The sequence below is a fragment of the Acipenser ruthenus genome, chromosome 9 (assembly GCF_902713425.1).
Source record: "Acipenser ruthenus chromosome 9, fAciRut3.2 maternal haplotype, whole genome shotgun sequence".
Taxonomy (NCBI): Eukaryota; Metazoa; Chordata; class Actinopteri; order Acipenseriformes; family Acipenseridae; genus Acipenser; species Acipenser ruthenus.
The window spans coordinates 35,238,486-35,260,154 of NC_081197.1; the positions used below are offsets into that span (position 1 = coordinate 35,238,486).

Genomic DNA, 21,669 nt, shown 5'->3' on the forward strand with positions numbered 1-21,669 from the left:
GACCTGTGATCCATATTGAAACAGTGAGAGGCAACCCTGGATAGCTTCAACTCTGTCGTCCGACAGGTATGCGCTCATCGTAATGGAGTCCAGCCGGAGCCCCAAGTACGTAGTGCATTTGGACCCTCCTTTCTTTTAAGAAAACTGTGACAGGTGCAAGTGGTGTGGCGAATAAATGAACAGTTCAAACAGTAGTTTCCCAATAAACATCCGTGTTTATTAAATATAAACAAAAAGAACAACCCCTCTACCAGCAATGGTATCGGGGGGAACACGGCTGGCTTGCAGACCAAAACAAAAGAAACAAACAATATTGAATAATCCCCAATCCACAGTCCTGTGCACGGAAGTGTGCTCTTCAATCCACAGGGGGCTGCTGGTGTTGTGAGGTGAGGGTAGTGCTCTGGTTAGTTGGGCTGGCTCTGTGGCTGCAGCCCCTGGCTCCTTACTCCTCCTCTATAAAACACAAACACAGGAAAACAGCACGTAACAAAAATAAACAAACCGCTCCAGCTGGTGGTTACGTTCTCAGCGCAAGGGGTCGTACTGACGTAGCTGCTTCCCATTTGTACACACAAAACTCCTCCCTTCAATCAACCCGTCGCCATGGTTTCTCCAATAGAGGGCCGTCCCGCAGCTGATTGCAATGGAGTCATTCCGAGTACTTGCAACTACACGCTCCCCCGCGATGGTGGAGTCTACCTGGGGGAACCCCGCTAGGCCAAGCTTATCCGCACCTTCTAAGGAGGCAAGCAGCATGTTTTAGCACACTAGGACCCGAGGCCGGGCGATCCCAGGAGACGCGTACCTCCTCCATGAAGTCTGGGAAGGCTGGGAACTTTTGAGGGCGAGGAGCCATTGCCTGCATCCAGAACATGGACTGGCGTGGTTCCGCCGCTGGCATCTAGGGGACCTGCAGGAAAGCTGCAGCGTGTCTCTCGATGCCAGGTTCTTCCTCAGCAGGGGTCTCACCCACCATGTCAGAGGAAAAGGAGGCCCCCTCCCCAGAGGCCACTATGGAAAGTGTGTCCTCTTGCACCAGCTGAGACGCCTCTTCCTATCCACCCTGAACTCCCCTGAGGGAGGGGGGAATGGTAATTGGGGCTGCAACGGGGCCTGGACAGGGGCCTGGGCCACCGGCGCCTGTTTAGCCAAGAGATTGAGGTCCATAATGTCCCTTGCCTGCTTGGAATGCTTCACCCTTCTCGCTTACGGAGATGCGGAGCAACTGCAGGCGGCCTGCACATCGGGTATGCCTAGCAGGGGGTCCTGGGACAGATCATGGAGGAGGGGCTCTGGGGCTCCAAAAGCTGCAGACGGTCCGGCCATAGAGGACGCGGCGCATGACCTCATCAAACATGCTTCTTTCACCTGGGGCTGGAAAGCCTCACTTCCCTCTCGAGGGCCAAGGTGGCATGTTGAATGCCCAAGCACCGTGCAGAGGGTATGCTTGCAGGATATTGGCGTTGCAGGCCGTGCAGGGATGGAACCCTGACTTGCCTGACATGGGCCTGGTGTTGTGCAAGGGCCGTGCACTAAATACCACTTGTACTGCGCTCAAGCACTGGCTAAGTGTGAACGCTGTGCACTCACCCACTAGCACTGTAGCAGAGGGTACCTAACACCGCGCACTGTGTACCGTGGGCACCTTGTGCACCGTGTACCATGCAGCACAGTATGCCCGTGCGCTAGTGTAGTACCAAGCACCACGTGCACCGTGCGTCCCGAGCGCCATGCGCACCGCGTACCATACAGCACCATGCGTACCATACAGCACCATGCGTTCCCGCACTAGAGTTGTAGCAGTGGGTACCAAGCACCGTGGGTACCAAGCACCGTGTGTACCGTGCGTACCAAGTACCAAGAGCACTATGTGCACCGTGTACTGTGCAGTGCTGTGACTGTGCACTGACGCGGAGGCGCTGGGCACCATGTGCTGTATGCACTGAGCACTTGTGCACCGAGATACCTAACTATCAAGGGCTATGTGTGCGCCGCGGTACCAAAGCACCGGGGGGGGGGGGGGGGGCGCTACGCAAATGCTGCGATGGACGAGTTGAAGCAGACAGCAAAAACACAGTAGAAAGATAGTATAGGGGGAGAGCACACTGTTTGTTTACAAGGCCTGACTCACCGAATTGGGCGGGCCTATGCAGCCGGCAGGTTCTACTCGACAGCGGGGGTGCGGCAAGGCCTAGCCCCGTGGAAGACAGCACGGCTGGAAGAGTCACTCAACAGCAGGGATACGGCAAGGCCTAGCCCCTTGGAGGAACTGTGTACTCTCAGAAAGAACAGACAACCACTCATGGATTACTACACAGGCAGTCGCTCACACACGACAGACAGATACAAAGAGCGGCCTACCACGCAAGAGAGGAGGCCGTTGAAAGTCAGAAAGGCAAAAGGGCTCTGTCTTATTCAAAGTCATTGATTCCAGGAAAGCGGCGAGCCAGCTTTCAGCACGAATGCAAAGGAAATACAATCGACTGGATTTGACTCGAGAAGCTCTTTTCTATTAATACGCTCAACTAAACACAGAGCTCTTACGATACCATCTTGAGAAGGAAAAAGAGAAATGGCTTCCATTGGATGATAGTTTTATCCCCTCGATGGGTGGGACCAAGTGCATCATCCCAGGAAGGAGCCTACCGGCAGCTCTGGTATAGAGAGCTCAGCAATACCTACCCAATGGGCAGGCATATCCCATACGTAATGTCATTGGTGGTCGTCTTCGAATTGAAAGAGAACAAAGTCTGCTTGAAAAATGAACCTGACCGAGTCCACCTAAAGCGGTGGTCTTGGTCCATTTTGGAAACGCACCGAATCTGGGTCGCTTGCTAAACCTCAATGTGAAGAACAGCTGGACTCGGTCCGTTTGCACATAGGAAACAAACTATAATGTACAAGGTAACCAGACTATATTCTGAGGAAACAAGTAGAGCAAATACAATGTATCATGTGAAACATTTCTAGGGGAGCTGCTGTATAGTACCATTATGCCAAGGGAGTAAAGCAGAGGATGCTAACACCCTCCGAGGTCTTTGAATTATTCAACAAATTCTATTTGGAGGCCAGCCGCTGCTCCATTGAATACGGCTTGGTAAATACAGCCCTGTTCCAATCCATACAGTCACACACTACTTATTTATTTATTTTATATATTGTATTCTAAAGTATGTATATTTTTGGGGGCACCTAACGCCCCTGCGTTAATCCAGCCCTGGCCATAGTGGAATAACAAAAACAAGAAAAGATTTAACATCCAGGTTTTACTGGCCAATGATACAACATCAGAATTTACTACCTGCTTTTTCTTATAGAATAAACAATGGTGGCATTTTATGACAACACAATATGACTTGTCAGAATTGACTTCCTACTTTTCCTCATAACATAAAGAAGGGTGGCAATTTCTGACAAGGTGGCAAATTTGTACATCTTAATTGTCAGAAATTGCTACGGGTACCAACAAAAATATTAGACATTCCAAATTAGGGAGAGAATCTGGAATAGAATAATTGAGCACACTACTAAAAAAATAGGTCTCTCTTATCAAAGAGAGTGTCCTGCTGTTGGAGGAGATGTCAGAGGTCTGTTTTGTTGAAGCCTTTGATGTTTGAGATTGGAACTTGCCTCTTGTCTGTTTCAAAGTGTAAACGCTGACTTGCAATAAACATTTCCCTTTGTCACAGAATTTTGCTTCATAACAGACACTTTGGCTGATCTAGCCTTTTACATATACAGACATGCTCAAATTTGCTGGTACCCTTACAGCTCATTGAAATAATGCTTAATTCCTCCTGAAAAGTGATGAAATTAAAAGCTATTTTATCATGTATACTTGCATGCCTTTGGTATGTCATAGAATAAAGCAAAGAAGCTGTGAAAAGAGATGAATTATTGCTTATTCTACAAAGATATTCTAAAATGACCTGGACACATTTGTTGGTACCCCTTAGAAAATATAATAAATAATTGGATTATAGTGATATTTCAAACTAATTAGTTTCTTTAATTAGTATCACACATGTCTCCAATCTTGCAATCAGTCATTCAGCCTATTTAAATGGAGAAAAGTAGTCACTGTGCTGTTTGGTATCATTGTGTGCACCACCCTGAACATGGACCAGAGAAAGCAAAGGAAAGAGTTGTCTGAGGAGATGTGGCAAAGTGCCCCGCCCCTGTGTGCATTTGTGTGTTCTGTGTTGTATATATGTTGCGTGTGTAAATGTTGGTGTATAGATTGGTACACGGGATATAAACGGGTCTGTGTTTCACGTGTATTTAAAAAGTGTAGATTTGTATTTAGGCACGAGGAGAGCACAAATCACTTCACGTGCTGGTTAAATGTAATATGTGAGCACGGGGTTGCACAGAATTAATTCACGTGCTGGGATTCAAGTGAATAATTAATTAGTAATTGAATCCCAGCACAATAGTATATATAGACGCACATTTCTTGCACTCGGAGTTAGGTGTTCGGTGAGTGGAGAACGGGATTGGAGACGGAGGTAAATGTTAGGAAAAAGAATAATAAGAAGAGTAATAGTTAACGTGTTTTCACTCACCGTGTTTGTTCGTCTGTCTGTCCTGCACCGTCTGTTTAGTGTTTAGTCGTTTTGTATGTCTGTTTATTTTGGCGCAAGTGCCGTGTCCTGTTTTGTATTCCGTTGTTTAAACCTTTTATTTGTTAATAAACGCTGAGTGCAGCCATTGCACTCAGCTCATCATCACCACCGTCTCTGTCTGTGTATTCCTCTCTGGTCTGACGCCACCCACTCTGGCCGTCTTTGTGACAGGAGATCAGAAAGAAAATAATAGACAAGCATGGTAAAGGTAAAGGCTACAAGACCATCTCCAAGCAGCTTGATGTTCCTGTGACAACAGTTGCAAATATTATTAAGAATTTAAAGGTCCATGGAACTGTAGCCAACCTCCCTGGGCGCGGCCGCAAGAGGAAAATCGACCCCAGATTGAACAGAAGGATAGTGCGAATGGTAGAAAAAGAACCAAGGATAACTGCCAAAGAGATACAAGCTGAACTCCAAGGTGAAGGTACGTCAGTTTCTGATCGCACCATCCGTCGCTTTTTGAGCGAAAGTGGGCTCCATGGAAGAAGACCCAGGAGGACTCCACTTTTGACAGAAAAACATAAAAAAGCCAGACTGGAATTTGCTAAAATGCATATTCACAAGCCACAATCCTTCTGGGAGAATGTCCTTTGGACAGATGAGTCAAAACTGGAGCTTTTTGGCAAGTCACATCAGCTCTATGTTCACAGACGAAAAAATGAAGCTTTCAAAGAAAAGAACACCATACCTACAGTGAAACATGGAGGAGGCTCGGTTATGTTTTGGGGCTGCTTTGCTGTGCCTGGCACAGGGTGCCTTGAATCTGTGCAGGGCACAATGAAATCTCAAGACTATCAAGGCATTCTGGAGCGAAACGTACTGCCCAGTGTCAGAAAGCTCTGTCTCAGTCGCAGGTCATGGGTCCTCCAGCAGGATAATGACCCAAAACACACAGCTAAAAGCACCCAAGAATGGATAAGAACAAAACATTGGACTATTCTGAAGTGGCCTTCTATGAGTCCTGATCTGAATCCTATCGAACATCTATGGAAAGAGCTGAAACTTACAGTCTGGAGAAGGCACCCATCAAACCTGAGACAGCTGGAGCAGTTTGCTCAGGAAGAGTGGGCCAAACTACCTGTTAACAGGTGCAGAAGTCTCATTGAGAGCTACAGAAAACATTTGATTGCAGTGATTGCCTCTAAAGGTTGTGCAACAAAATATTAGGTTCGCGGTCCCATCATTTTTGTCCGTGCCATTTTTTTTTTTTTTTAATTATTTACAATATTATGTTGAATAAAAAATCAAAAGCAAAGTCTGATTTCTATTAAATATGGAATAAACAATGGTGGATGCCAATTACTTTTATCAGTTTCAAGTTATTTCAGAGAAAATTGTGCATTCTTCGTTTTTTGTGGAGGGGTACCAACAAATTTGAGCATGTCTGTATATTTTTTTTGTGAGAGACACATGGGTTTAGATCCTCAGAAAGTAAATCGTTAGTACATTGTCAGCTGATACAGTATGCATTGAAATTAGAGAATGAGTGCAACATAAGTATCTACTGTTTATGTGTAAAGTGAAAGCTCATTCAAAGAAAGATAAATACCATCGGGAAAACAATCTAGCAGGCTAGCTAAGTATCAGGACAGATTGGGTTCCAAATGGAAAGATACTTCTGTATGAAAGAAGAGCAGTGGTGTGGTGTGGGCAACCCCACAGAGCTTGAGAGAGGAATTCTGTTCTATTCCAAACCCCTGGCATTCTCTATCCCAGTGCATGTGAGGCTTTGTCCCTTTAGTCAGGGATTTAGAAAAGCTGTGGTTGGCATTGGTTAACCTGGCTGTCCTATTAGTTAATCTGGGTGTGGTGTAAATTCAATGGGGCACACAGCATCTTTGTGTCACTGCTGGCTGGTGAAGTTACCACACTGCATTGTTTCACTGTTAGTTATAGTTTACAGTTTAAATTTAAATATATATATATATATATATATATATATATATATATATATATATATATATATATATATATATATATATATATCATGTAAACTGATGCAGCTGATGATATGTGTGTATCATATTGTGCATTTTTCTTTCAATTTCACATTGGAAGGTAAAAGCTACCATTTTCTGGTCCATTCATTTCCTGTTTCCATAGTGACCAAGAGATTTCAAAAGCATATGAATGGATGGGGCTTAGAAGGAAGTGTGACATCATCACGTTGAAAAAGAGAACAATGTAGAAACAAACTTGAGAAAACGGCACAAAGCCACTTATTATTATTGTATTATTACAAACATCACTAAAAGGCCGGTGTCATACAAATGAAAAACAGGAAAACTGTCTTCTGGATTTTCAAGATTTAGCTCTGGACTAAATATCCAATTTAAAATCCCACCAAATGAAAGATGGGGATGCTAAAACACAATACAAACACATATAGACATGCAGCACTTCAATTACAATACATAAATAATTTGTTTTTCTGTGAAAAATAGACAATCATTAAAACATCCCCAAAAAACAAAGAAAACAGCCAGGCAGTAGCCAGGACACCTGTTTCCAAATTGACTGATGCAAGCATTAAAGAACTATTAGGAATTCAAACGTTTGACCACTTGGGGGCGACAGTGGCTTAAATTGTTGTTCATGAAGCTCATTTCAGACCAGTGGTACTTATCCCAGGCCAGGACCTCATTCAAACCATGTCCTTAATTATTTAATTGAGCATTCTTGAGCCTTGTGCCAACCAGTTCTGTAATTACACCACACTTTTTGGAAGAAGCATTAACATACTAAGCATTTACTAACCGTATGTGTTGTGAAATGACTTCCTCACACTTTACTTTCTCTCTGCCACTTTCTTCACACCTCCATTCAATAAACACTTACTGTACATGGACTGTTATTTACATTTGTTTCTAAATAGGCTTTAATTCAAGAACGAAGCAAAACACCCAACTCTGGCTTTTCATTCTGTCTTTATTACAGGCAGAGTTAAAGTTCTTTGTTTGAATATACTACAGAAAGGCTGGAATATTGACAGATATTAATCTGTTAAAAAATGTACACCTACAAACAAAACTATAAAGTAATTTAATCTTCTACCCTTTCCCCCAGATTGTATACATTTCACCCGATTCTCAGTTAAGTGAAGAGCCAGCTGTCTTGCCAACTTATTGAAAAAGAAAACAAATACATTCTGTTGAAATTTACAAACTGGCATGATTACGTTCTGCCCACCATTGTAGAAACAGTAAGATTCAGGGTTAGTTTAGGTGATTATTACAGACATCATTGAAACTGAATCCATTTGGTTGTACTATTCCCAACAGTGAACAGTTGGTATAACAGTTTGTATTTTAGTAAAAAATAAAAACAATAAAGCAGCACATTTTTTGTTGACATTTAAATAAATAAAAATCTGTTCATCCTAGTAGTGTACAAAAGTAATAAAAACTCAGTTTGTAAGATTTACAAAAGACCTACGTAAGATACACTACACTTAAAATGCATTTCATGACACAGCAGAGCTTACTATTCACGAGAATCTGGATAGCAATGAACAAGTAGTCACATATGGTGATCGTCATTCGTTTTTAATGTAACAGAGTATGCCAGATGTATTAATGTAGGGAGCTTTTGGGTTACCAGAACCCTTTATTCATGTATCTCGCATGATTTGTACAGTAATGGAGAATGGGACAGTTTAATGCAATGCAATGAGGACTGTGATAAAGATTCTGACAGCCACTGGATTGAAGTGATGCGACTGACTGCACATCATAAAAACTAATGTGCTCTTTTGCAGTTTAGTACTGTGGTTCCTTGATACATTTCAATGAATTCAAGTGGATTTTTCTGTGCAACAGTTTACAGTAATTTGTAAAAGTGTGAGTGTGGTCATTAATCCGCTGAACTGTCAGAACAGAGCTTACTCTTAATTTAGCTAAATATGATTTCTGATGTTTAATACCACTACATGGCTACATTGATAAGTATAAGATAAATATGAGGTACTTAAAATATAAATTAACTAAAAAAAAAATGTGCATGCATAAAGTCATAGGTTGGTTTCACCTGCAATTAATTTTAAGTCCAGGTAATTTACATTGCATTTTGGCTTTCACAGTTTTTCAAACGTCACATATACATTCTGAACAACAGAACAGCTCTTTTTGCACTAGGGGTGTTGTCACTTCAACATTCTGTTGCCCTTTCTACCCGTATCCCAACCTATACAGTACAATACGCGCTTTACTGTACATCTTCTGTAAGCATAACTATGGAATTGTCAAGATTTATCCACAATAAAAACTTAAAAAATGAAATTAATGACAAGCAGAACATTTCTGAGATGCTTTCTTTTTTATGCTTTTTTTTTTTGTACATATGTCCAAAAGACTGTGAAAACAAGCATGTGATTAAATTAAGAGCAAAGCAAACTATAAAGATTAGCTACTATCGGCGGCAGTACAATGCAGGATTTACAGTAGTAATGACTCCAGTATCTTAGTATCCAAGGTGTTAATAGCAGAGCCCGCATCTCCAAAGTTAACATACTTTCTGCTACTGTGGTTTGCTAGTTTTGTGCCCAGATGCTGATAGCAGATCAATGAGCTGATGATTGGAAAGAGGGTTGTTAGGAGGTTGCAGTGAGCTGAAATGTTAGTAGGCAGGGCAGGAGTGCAGCTGTTTCAACCACCATGCAAGGGTCTTCTTATTTATCACTGAAGGATGGAAATGAGAAAAATACAAAAGTAAGAAATGATGCTGAATAAAATGAAAATATGATTTTAAAAAAAAACAACAAAAAAAAACGGATGCTTTGTTAATGGTGTAACCAATAAGAAGTGTTAAAAATGCAGTAATGCAAGCTGAAATGAAAAGCTAAAATAAAAGAAGGAACCTCTCGTGCTGTAAGCGGCGGACCCTATTCCACCACACCAGTGTTTTACACTGTAACTGCCTAAGTTTATACTTAATACAATTCTCGTAATTACGTTTTGTATTGAAAAAGCCTCCTTCAAATCCCATTAAATACACCATTTTAATGAAATTCACCTAAATGAAAGGACAGACTTTTCTTTCCCATTTGTTCGTTTCAGTAAAGCACTGGGTGTGAAATCAAGACAAGGAAGAGACACAAAGGCTAATGGAAGGAAGACATGCTTAATGGATGGACACAATGCAAAGTGGCTACCATGCATAAAGGATTTTCACCTTTACATCTGAATCTGCACTGCTTTGGCAGCACAGATGTGTTTTTAACTAGGAAGCATATGAATACTGTCCTATAGTGGTTATAATGTTACAAAGGCATTGGACTGATTTAATATTAAGAGGATCTATTGTTATCAAGGAGTACTTCTAATATGGCTATTTTTATTTTTCATTTTGCATTTTGCATGGGGGGGGGGGGGGGCGGATGTTTTTTTTTTTTTTTTCCTACAATACAAATATGTTGTATTGTTGCATAATAAACATACAAATTCGGGGTGTGCAGATACTTATATTTTCTGAGTAATTACCTTTAAGAAATTTGAAGTTGTTAGGTATTAATTAAATTGAGTAAAATATGTTAATTAGTCAACACAAAACAAAACTATCCCTCTGTTTCCACAATTATGGAGTTTCACTCATTGACAATCTGACAGTGTTATTTAATAAATAACTTGTCATGATCAAGCCAACTAAAACTCATTTATATTCTTAAGCAATTATATGTCTTACCTTTGTTTTATACTTTGGATATGAAATCATTTTTATTTCACTTTCCTTAGAAATGCGTCATGTCTGCTGTGAATTGTGGGATTGTAGTCCTGGGCAAGATGCAATCTCTTATTAAACAAAGAAATACACATCCCAGTTTTCACAGCGGTAGCTCCTGTGTTAGGTTTAAGGAAAGGTCACATTGACGCTACGAATCAGTTGCATTTGCTAACTTCGCAACATCTTTTACAGGTACAGCAGTAAAAGGAGGATAGTTTGCTTCCAATCACCTTTCAAAGCACTCAATGCGGAAGTTAACTGCCATTCAATGGTACTCTGTTGTAAAGGAAGGTTTGAAATCAACACATTAATGAATGGATTTATTTAATACCTGCTGACAAGGTAATTACTCAGAAAATACGAGTATCGGCACACCCCTAGTAGTTTATGGCATGTGGGATATAGGGGATTACCGTCACGCAGTAATGCTACAGCTGTAGTGTCTGTGGCAGTGCTGCCTAATGGGGAACAAACTGAAGTAATGACCAGCTAACTTGACATTCCAGTGAAATGTGAATCTACTCTATAAGCATTCAAGCGCTCACACACTACCATTAAAGGGGAACAGTCTAGCACAAGCAATCTACTCCCTTCACCTTGCGACTTACAGTGTAAGCAGTTATGACAAAATGTCTTGGGGCGTGTTTCTTGATAAAAGATTTGCACACAGGCAACACCAGTTTGTTCTACAAACAGCAGAGGAAAAAGGCTAGTCAGAAACAAATACACACTTGTACATATCAACATACAGACGACTGTCATCCAACAAACACCTGAAGACGCCTTGCATTTGTTTTTTGTATAATAAAAAAAATTATATATATATATATATATATATATATATATATATATATATATATATATATATATATATATATATATTAGAAAGCTCAGGTCACAATATTCAATTCAAGTAATATCTCGTGAAGAACAGGGATGGGAATAAACCACAGTGGAGACGCTGGGCTCACAGACAAGGAAGGTTTGCAGTGCCTCTGGCTACACAGTACCAGACTGAGCAGGACGTTCTTTTAAAATCAGTAGTACAGAGCCCAGGGAGAGGGATGGGCCAATATCTAGTTCAGAATAGTTTTATTGATCCTTCAGAGCCAAAATACGTATTCCAGCTCTGTTGGTAAAACAATGCACAGGGGTGTATTGTGTATTTTAAAGGCTTAGGTAGTGAAGTCTTGGTTACACTGAGGTTTCCAGGCCTGACCCACGGTCCGAGTAGCTCGCACTGGAGTTGTGAGGGCTCTCAGAAAAGCTGAAGAAGGAGTTAAAAGTGCAATAATCGTTGCCCCCCCAGTGGGTACACATCATTTTTTTGGAAAGACGACCAGACCTTGTAGGCTGAGGGTTCCTGTGTTCACTGCTTTTGCTTTTTGAAGTCTTAACGGTGGAAAGAGGGCTAAACTCTGAGACATTGACCCTCTTGGACTGCTTTAAAGCATTCTGTCAGGAAAAAAGAAAAAGAAAAAAAAAAACATGAAACAGCATACAGTATAATGTATTATTATGCATGTTAACATTGTTGTGTGCTCAGTGACTGCAACCAGTTTCTTTTTTATTACACAGTCAGTACATGCAGGCAGGCAGGCAAACACGCACGCACGCACACACACACACACCTGTAAAACTGTTTATTCTCAGACTGATCACTGTATGTGCTATTGAACAGGTAGGGAAACAACCTTGCCTAAGATAATGCAAGTGTTCTTGTGATCATTGTTCTTGGCTCATAGTACGACAGCTGGACTTGGACTATGGCGTGCTTTGTATGTGATATGTTAGCCACCAAGGAAGGCAGCTCCGTTGTGAGATTGCCCACGCTGGTGAATGTTATATCCAAGCAGCAGCTTCTGCAGTGGCATAACTGCTTTTTGAAACGTTAATGGGACATGATACCTGCTCAGGCCAGGCTTTAATGTCAACACCTAATGTGTTTAACAAGAAATTGGTGATCTCACACAGGGACTTCAGGATAACTGTAAGCCAGCTTGTTAAATTGGACACACACAAAAAACATCTGCAACTTGTATGATGTTATGTGACAAGTACTTGTATGTTGCAACTTTAGTCTCTTTTGCTGTAGGCAGTAATATACTTCAGGACAGAAGAAAGGAAGGGCAATGTAGGGTTTTGGTGGAGTCCAATAATTTGTGCCGGGAAGGACACCACACCAGAGTGGGAGAGCACAATGCAAACAACTACACAATGTCCAATAATTTGAAACAGGCCAATTGTGATCCGATTCCATTTTAATGTTATAAACTAGTGCAGTCACAGATTCTAAAAATAAATCCCACAACTATAGGTGGACACCACTAAAGGAGCACCTGTCATTTTTTAGAGGGAACACTAAGTTGTCTCCATTGCGGCTGAACTAGCACACACAAAAAACATCTAATTGTGTCCTGGTGATGTACTACAAGCTCTATAGGCAGTCGACCAATAGTACAAGACTGGTTTACTTCCGATAACATCATTCAGGCATCAGTCTGGGAATTAAATAATCAGTCTCTGTGTACGTCAGTGCTACAGTCTGTCCATTGTTAATTCAAAGTATAACGCATTCAGGGGTTAAGTCCTCACACCAGCAGCACCCTCATTTCACAGACCACCATCTGTAACTGTCAATAGAAACAAAAAAAAGAGCCGGACACATGCATGAAAGCTTTTTGTTACACTGGCAAGCAACTTACCTGACGCAAGGAACAGGTATATACACGCATATTAAACATTATACATATTTTGAAAGATTTTACATAATAAAACACACCCTTCTATAGAAAAGCACAACTTTGGAAAAAAAAGGTCTTTGCAGCCCCAGGTGTTATAGCACAGCACAGCATTTGAAGAAAATCCACATAGGAACCAAATGCACCCCAGTTGTTATTTTTTTACCATTCTTATAGTTATGCTTCAGATGTCGACTGGGATTCTTCAAGAAGTGAATCATGGCTGTATGGGAAAACCCTTTCAAAGGTTTTATCTGTCCGAATCCTCTGCAATGATGAGGGAAATACAAAGAACCAAAATATCTTTTGAGGGAAATGTTAAACAGTTTCAGTAATGGAGAGCCAAAAATAAACTATACAGCTTTGCCAAGCACAAGGTCAACTCAATAGGCTTACCTGAAAGGAATTTAAACCCATTTGTGAAGCTCTCCTAAACGTTTTAGAATCAAAATCTTGTTGTTACTGAAATTCTAAACCAAATGTAATGCTTGTGATGAGGTCTATCACATTGCAAAGGACTTTAGGACTGGCTCTAAGGTCAGAAAAAGAGTCACAGAGAAACAGGAACACAGTGAAAAATGTGTACATGACGATGACATTAAATCAGAGTGACTGTAAATAGTGGCACTTTATGTACTCTCAATTTTAACAAAAAAAAAAAAAAAAAAAAAACTAAAAACTAAAAACTTGTGCTGGCTTATGGTGTTAGGGCAGAGGCATTGGTTGTCCATTTTACCCCTCTCAGACATTGAATGTGATACCAGTCTTGGACGTCATACATGTGGTTTCCATGCATGTTTTTTTTTTTAGCTCAAGACATTTGCTTGAGAAAAATGACTCATATAAAATGTTTTTTTTGAGTTTCCATTCGCTAAGTTTATTTTACTCAAGTAAACCGGGCTTTTCACCCGACGTCATGCAAATGAATCGGAAAGGTGCGGGTTGATATGTAAATTAGCTATGTGTAAAGTACTCGTGCTGTTTTTGTGAAGATTACTAGTGACATTTTGTGAAAATGTGGTTTCCATGCGCAGAGAACTGGTACACAAGAGAATCTAAGCTGCTGTAATAAAGCAAAATACCTTGTGCCTGGTTGATTAATAATGTGTTTTACTGCTCTTGCCCAAATTGTTTTTCAAAAGTCATTAGTGGGGTGTCATGTCGTTAGTAGTGAATACTGTTTCAACTAATTTATCTTACGACTCATTAATTAAAAATGAACTCGGAGGTATAAAATGAAACTGACCAAAAGGTATTGCAGATCACCATGGGTGTAAACAGGCGGAGACATTATATATATTTCCCTTTCATTCAGGCAATACAGCATATAGGGGATCAGGTGATGCTGCGTATACTACCCTGGCTTAGAAACCCTACCCGTCCGGACGGCTGACAGCTGCTGAGGAAGCATTCAACACCACGCTTCGGCAAATACGGGTAGTGGGCACTTGAAAGGGAGGTGGCGGCGGATACTGATGGACTGATAAAATGGACTGAAGTGCAGCATTAGTTTGTTCCCAAAATTGCCACTGCCTGCTGTATCCTGCACAAACTCTTGTCAACAACAAAATTAGGTGTTCAGGAATCAGTGGCTGCCTGTGAGACAGACGGGGATGGTTACCAGTGTTGCCAAGTCTCACGAGAAAAAAAAAAGCGTCACTGCTTTTCAAAACAAGCGAACCGATATAAGAGTATGGGTGTTAATGCAAATGTAAACCTGCGACTCTCAAAAATAAGGCCCAATCCCACTTATTATAAGCAGACTTGGCAACTGTGAAGGTTACCTCAGCCGCCAGTTTCAATTGGACAGCAGCGATCTGAGGAGGCTCGTGCTTCAGAGATTCTCTCCTTTCTTTAAAGTTGTGTTGGATTTACTGTTGTGTTAAATATTAATGATGCAAACAAATAAAACAATCAATACGTTCATTTGCAATTTTATTTGGTCAGTTCTGAGAGGGCATCAACAACTTATTGGATGTTGTTGCGCTGTTTTGGGCGATCGAGCTGGCGCATGACATCTAGTTCACAAACTATATTTATTAACGTGGACGGCAGACACGCGTTGTCTTTGGACGTAGCTGGGATCAAAAAAAGGACGGGAATTAATTCAGTTAGACATTTAAGCAGCTCACTTGCTCTTCATGTTTAACATTAGCGTAGTTTTTACAGCAAGAATATTCTCAAACAGCTGCTTTAATACTATAACAAGGGCATAACACAGTTCATGGCAAGTGGTTTTATACAGAACTGTAAACCCACAAGAGATATACAACATGACAGACCAGACACAGCAAAAAACAATAATAAAAAAAGCCGCCCACATAACCATAAAATCGCCCATCAGCCACTAACTACTTTCTGCCGTCTTGGAATCCACAGTAACAACTGACCTGTTCCCTTGCAAATAAACACGCTCATTAACATTTACACGTGAAATGCAGTTTTCCATGCAAAACTGGGTGTGGATTTTTCTGTGTGTTTCGTCATTTACACGAGTAAATGACATTTACCCTATCCCTCTCTTTGGCCTTTGTTTTCGGGCCACAAACCTGATTCACACGAGTAATTCTCCCAAACGTGCACGCGCATCGCCATTTCACGTGTAAATTGACCCTCTTGAAAACCAGAAAGTAATTGTAGGACAACAACAACAATAAAAAAACACACACAACACTTTTGAGATGGCTTACTCATTAAAACCATTTGCATAACATTTTGTGATTACTAGGATTATCACAGGCAGACTCCCAGGAAACAACTTGCTGTTGGTGAGAGGAAAGGCTGCAAGGATGAGTTCATGCAAACAAAACTCATGCCCTGTTCAACAGTATATTGATGACCAATCAATGGCATAAAAAAAACCCTGCTTATGTTTAACCCTTTGATACAATAACGAGGAAAGACAGCAACTAGGAACACACTGATGTCCAGTGAGACAACAGCAACCTATGTGTTAAACTGTATTTCAATCTACCACTGGGCTCTCAATTGCTCTCAAAAATAACAATGCATTTAACCACCTGTCCCTTTTAGTTAGGTTGTCTTTAAAAAGGAAACAAATGCTTAATGGAATCAAAGAAAGAGGGACTTGATTCTTTGACCCTGAGTCACCTGGCTGCAGTACAAAACACTGTTAGTCTAAGACATTTCAAAGCACTGTACAAGACAAAACAAAAGACAATCACAATAAAATACATCTACACAGAGATCCCAAAGTGTGTCACATGCAAAAAATGAACAATAAAATGAGTTTTATAAAATTAGCATTTAAAAAAGGACAAAAAGAAAATGTAGTAAAACAGAAAAACTAAGACAGAAAAGCTATTTTATATAAAAAAAAGTTTTCAAATTTCCCTGACAGAAGGCAGAGCATTCCATAATTTACAAGCTTTATAAGAAAAAGGCCATTCCTCCCATCTTATTTGTATACACCCTAGGAATAACCAGCAGCTCTGCATCCTGTGATTCTCAGTCAAAGGCCTGGCAAAGGCCTAGGGGAAAGTGGAGTGCTTTCAGTGTCTTTTTTTTAGTTGCAGTAGCCTGCTTTCAAGATATCGGTCAAGCTGGTGACAGAGGCCGTCATTAAAAGGGTACAGCACAATGCATGCAGAGTAACTCCACAGAGCCTGAAGAGACATCAGGCATTCCATAGAAACCACAGGGTATGCTGCACTGTGACAAATTGACATGATTGTTACTGCGCTGTTTCATGAGCTGCAGAGATGATTCCGACAGGACCGCAGTCACACTGACTAAATTTTTTTTTTTTTTTTTTACCTGAAACCAGGTATCGGCAGTACCCTGTGGTGTCTAATGATGTCACGACACCATGCAAAAAGGAAGAAAAATCACCTCCTGTTTCCATTAGAAACTTATTCTGCTTGAAGTCTGAGAAAGCATAAAGATGGTAGATGGCTCAACAGAAAGGCACTGACGCTTTGCCTATGATTTCCCCAGGAGACAGCAGGAGGCACACGTGTTCACCAGTTATTTACAAGTAACAGGGGGTCAGTTTAGTGGGATCAGCAGGCAGAAAGGGAAAGGGAGAAAGAAAGAGAGACATGGGGAACAAAACTAGTTAACAGTGACATCCACACAGGTTTCTATGTTCAATCAATCCCAAAAATTGCCAGTTTGCACTATCCTTACTGATGCAGAAATAATAATAATAATAATAATAAAAATAATAATAATAATAATAATAATAATAGGTTAAGAAAATGGAAAAGATTATTACCATCTGTTGAATGCAACACTATTACAGTTTATAACTTTCATAAATATCTATCTTAATATCTTTTTTTTTTTAAACTTCTACTAGTCTGTGTAATGTAATGTGTAATGTTTGCGTCTTGTACCTTCAGGGAGCATTTAATATTGTGATCTATCAGCTCTGTTGACTCCACCTTTATCTATAGTACTTTGCTTCATGGTAGAATATAGTCTTTAACATGAAGCAAAGATTGCAGAAACATTGCAAACATCACACAAGGTAAGCACATGTCAAGGGGTATTTTTTAGTCTGATTAATTTACAGGTTTCAAATATAAAATGTAATTTTGTAGAAATTACTGGTATACAAAACAATGAATGCATTGTTTTTGAATGTACAGTTACCTTACAATCTCACACACCCTTTTTATCCTGGCTCTTGGATAGCTGGTGTAGCTTCTTTTTTTTGGATATTTTTTTCACAGCTCTAACTTCATGATTTGTTAGTGATTGGTCCCCCACCAATTAATCCACTTTAATAAAAGATGCTGTCAGAATTATGAATACATTCTTATTCTTGATTTAACAGCCAACTAGGGGACCCAGTATAAAAAGGGTTAACAATCAAGTGCACTGGCAATTTTTTCTTTTGTTCTAGAATGTTAACAGTCAGTTTTTAGTCTACATGCAGAAGGAAAGAGGAATCGAATCTTATTGAAGGATTACTTTATTTAACGAGGGACGTGAGGTTAAGGAAACTATGAAGAATTTCTTTAGGGTTATGAAAGGGAAACAGCTTCAGGGGGTCCCATCCTGTAATCACTTCTCAAACAATGCTGCCATTTTATTTATTTATTTATTTATTCCTCTCCACCCCCCCAAAGACAGACTTCTTTCTATACATATGTAGATCCACCTTGTTCTGATCACTGCTGATTTCCATACAGTAGAGATTTAGCAGCTCGTAAAATGCAATCACACCAAACCGATGACAGGGAATCAAAATCACACAGATAATTGTTTTAAAAAACTTACATCAAGCATGCACGGCAATAATCCGTGACTTATGAACATCTGTGGGCCAATTAATTGTGTAAATTACACCCTTGTATTAAATTATAATGCAATATAACCTCTATATTTTATAAAATGTAATAGGTTTTGAATTTTATATAAAGTTTATATTCTGATGGTTAAACATCAGTGCAATCAGTGTACTGTAACAAGACAGGCTCGTTACGTGCAATGCTAGCTGGGCTCATTAGGGAAAGATGTGTTTGTGCCTTTACCTGGATTCTTTCTGCCGATGTGGGCCACAGCTGCCTGCATATCACTTTTTTAAGCATGTCTGGAATGAGGCTGATAGTGATGAGCAAAATGATGCCTAGCCACGCAGGACCACTAGACAGCATCTGCATAAAGACGTAGTACATCCTCTGATAGTTCAGGAAAGGCCTGTGTGAGACCAAGGGTAATAAAAATAAATAAATAAATATAATGAAACATTGCATTACAGTCAATTATCTTCCAAAAACCCTTGAAACTATTTTTCCTCTGGGCAGCAAGGAATTATGGGAGAGTACTTCTCCACAGACAAAGACACTGCTTCAGTGTCTTAATGTTAACATCACATGCAAGCGCAGTGTATTGCTTTGGTGTTTAGCTTCAGGGTGTTTTACAGTTTTACAGGGTACAGTTTTCCAAAATCTCTCACAGGGAACATAAAATGGTGTGTATATATATATATATATATATATATATATATATATATATATATATATATATATATATATATATATATATATATATACACACACACACACACAGTATATTAACCAGTTGCTTCATAACACCACATTCCCCAGACAAACCAGTTTTATGTTACATTTCTACTGTATCCTCACATGAAGCTTAAAACGGTTTCTTCAGGGAACATTGCAAGTAAAATGGCAGTATTTTTATTATATTTAAATGTCTTCGTATTGTTATGCTCGTTGTTTTAAAATGTAGCATTTTATGAATGAGGTTATCTGCCTTACACTTTCCTCTCTCTGACTAAAATTGCAAAGTGAAAGGATGGCTTTGTACAAGGAGCAGAACCAAAGGATGAAGGAGCCACTGGCTGTCATCAACGCAGCAAATAAAATGACCCAAGTCAAAAATGTAACGTACCAAATGATGCCTCCCCAGAGAAGAGAGAAAATGACGTAAAACAGTAACGAACCCCAGATTACAAAGTGGTTTATCCATGTCCAGTACTGGGTGTCTAGTGCAAGCTGGAATAAACAAAAACAAACAAATGGTTACAGCTGGTTATTTAGCTATGACTTGAAAATGATTCACTGGTCACTGAACTGTACAAAGCAAAACAAAAACAGCAAAATCCAGGTTCATCCTGCCGATTTTCTAAAAAGATTACAGCATGGAAATAATTACCTTTAATGTGACAGTAAAGACCAGCACAGTGAACACAAGAGTGCCAAATGTCCAGTTTCCAAACATCTACAGAAAGGAAGTGAAAAATGTCGGTTATGTCACGTTTCAATGTAGATGATTAGTCAGGCCTGCTAGCTGAACCACATTTCTAAAATCAAATAAAAAAAAGTACTAGATTTCTTTGTTAAAATGATCTATGCATACGACATAATTTAGAGAATACAAACATATGAGGAAGAAGTTCAATACAAATCGAAACAATTTTCCACACACATACGCTTACACTGGATTGGACTGCCACATCTCTTCTTAAAAATGGTTAATGTAATTGCTGTAATTAACATTACCACTATGCATGTCTGTAGTAAAATTAACAAACAGTGAAAAGTCTTTTTCAGTGATAATTGACACTGCAGTGTGATCTAGAATTCACCTCTTAATATGTGCGTAGTAAAACAAATAACACCACACCAGGACCAACTACCAGTCCAGTTAAAAAGGGGCTTGCTAAACTAAGCAGATGAAGCAGTGGTTCAACCGTCCACGAAGAAAACCTCTTGGTGCTGAGTTTCCTATACAGTTGTACAACGCGAGAGGTCAAGGCTAGAAAATGCAGATTTCACAAATTTTATTTGTGATTGCAACCGGATATGTTGTACACTTATAATTGTTTTTAAAATAGGACTCCCCTGCAACAGAATCGCCTGCTTTGTAATAAAAAAATGCATTCCCTGTTATTCATCCAATACAAAACCTACCGTTTTATCCGATAGAAATAAGGGGCTATACAAACAAGATCACCTTAAGAAATGCCGACTGTATTTAGAACATTATGTGGCTTGTTAACACAAAGGTTTGATGAATACCCTACTTGACAGTGACATTTAAAGAAAATCATTGCATACGGAGGCCATATTTTAATTTAAAAAATATATCACCTGATGCTGAGCAGTGTTCAGATAATTTCAAAACAGCCATTTCAGCAAAGCAACATAATAGCAGAGATCGATTTCACTGAACTTTGTACACTTCCCTGATTTTCTTTCAGCAGAAATAGATATGCACACAACACCAGCCTATATAAAATAGGTCTTTTGTGTTTTAAACTATACCAGCTGTTTCAGAGTAGCAACAAAAGAGAAAACTCTCCGCTTTCTGATCGAATGACAATGCATTCAGAAGCCTACCATTAGCTGGAAATGACGTCAAGGGGTTTTAATAACCTGCCTCAGAATCCACAAGAGCGGTATGTTTAAACAAACGGGCATTGTGGGATAAGCTATTACCAAACTAATGCACACAGCTTCAATCAACTGAATCCTGTTTTTGTCTGTCAAATACTCTGCAACTAATTACTAGCTTCCTTAAAACAATTTAATACATTATGGTGTTAGATAACATTAGCTTTAATTGCACTGCAGTTATAGGTCAGGTGCTGTGTGAGCTTTCTTTTACAGCTTCAGATCAATAGGTGAAGAAAAATCAAGTAATAATTGGTCATTTATACAACAACTGTGAGGGTGAACAGATGACATATTTCATCAGTTACATATGTAGAGTAGTTGCTTTTGAGCTGTCAGAAGATTACATATGTACAGTATAGTCGAATTGTGAACCAACAACTGCATCACCTCCAATAAACTTTAGAGTTGCACATAATTAGAAACAGAATTGTTTAGACTTTCTGTATGAAAATTACACCAGCTCTACAATTAACTCTACTAAGTCAGTGACCAAAAATACAGTTTTGTGTGGAATACTGTACAACTATGTTTATTTTTTAAATGTTACAGACTTAATACTGTGAAGGAAATCCATTCAATCTAACTATGGTGGTAGCTTTGTGTTTAGTTGGACTGTGTCCAAGTAAACTTTAATGTTTCTGGGATTATATTTCTGTTGGGTAAATTGAAATAATTTATTGCTGAGCT

At 39.7% G+C, this 21,669-nt stretch overlaps 1 protein-coding gene across 8 annotated transcripts in view; it reads right to left on the reverse strand.

The window, feature by feature from the left end:
• Positions 1–7,539: 7,539 nt before the first annotated feature.
• The window catches only part of LOC117406027 (phospholipid-transporting ATPase IH), a 72,514-nt gene continuing 58,384 nt past the window's right edge, over positions 7,540–21,669 (reverse strand). For 2 of the 8 annotated variants that reach the window (XM_034009700.3, XM_059029914.1), the window contains 5 exons: positions 19,739–19,804; positions 19,475–19,578; positions 18,592–18,757; positions 16,943–17,032; positions 11,695–11,804 (listed from right to left, as the gene is read on the reverse strand). In XM_034009700.3, the coding sequence (XP_033865591.3) occupies positions 16,955–17,032; positions 18,592–18,757; positions 19,475–19,578; positions 19,739–19,804 (414 nt within the window). In that variant the 3' untranslated portion in view covers positions 11,695–11,804; positions 16,943–16,954. Of the gene's footprint in view, positions 11,036–11,243; positions 11,805–13,256; positions 13,358–16,942; positions 17,033–18,591; positions 18,758–19,474; positions 19,579–19,738; positions 19,805–21,669 lie in introns of those variants that run through there. The other 6 variants (XM_059029909.1, XM_059029908.1, XM_059029911.1 and 3 more) reach the window with 5 other exon arrangements.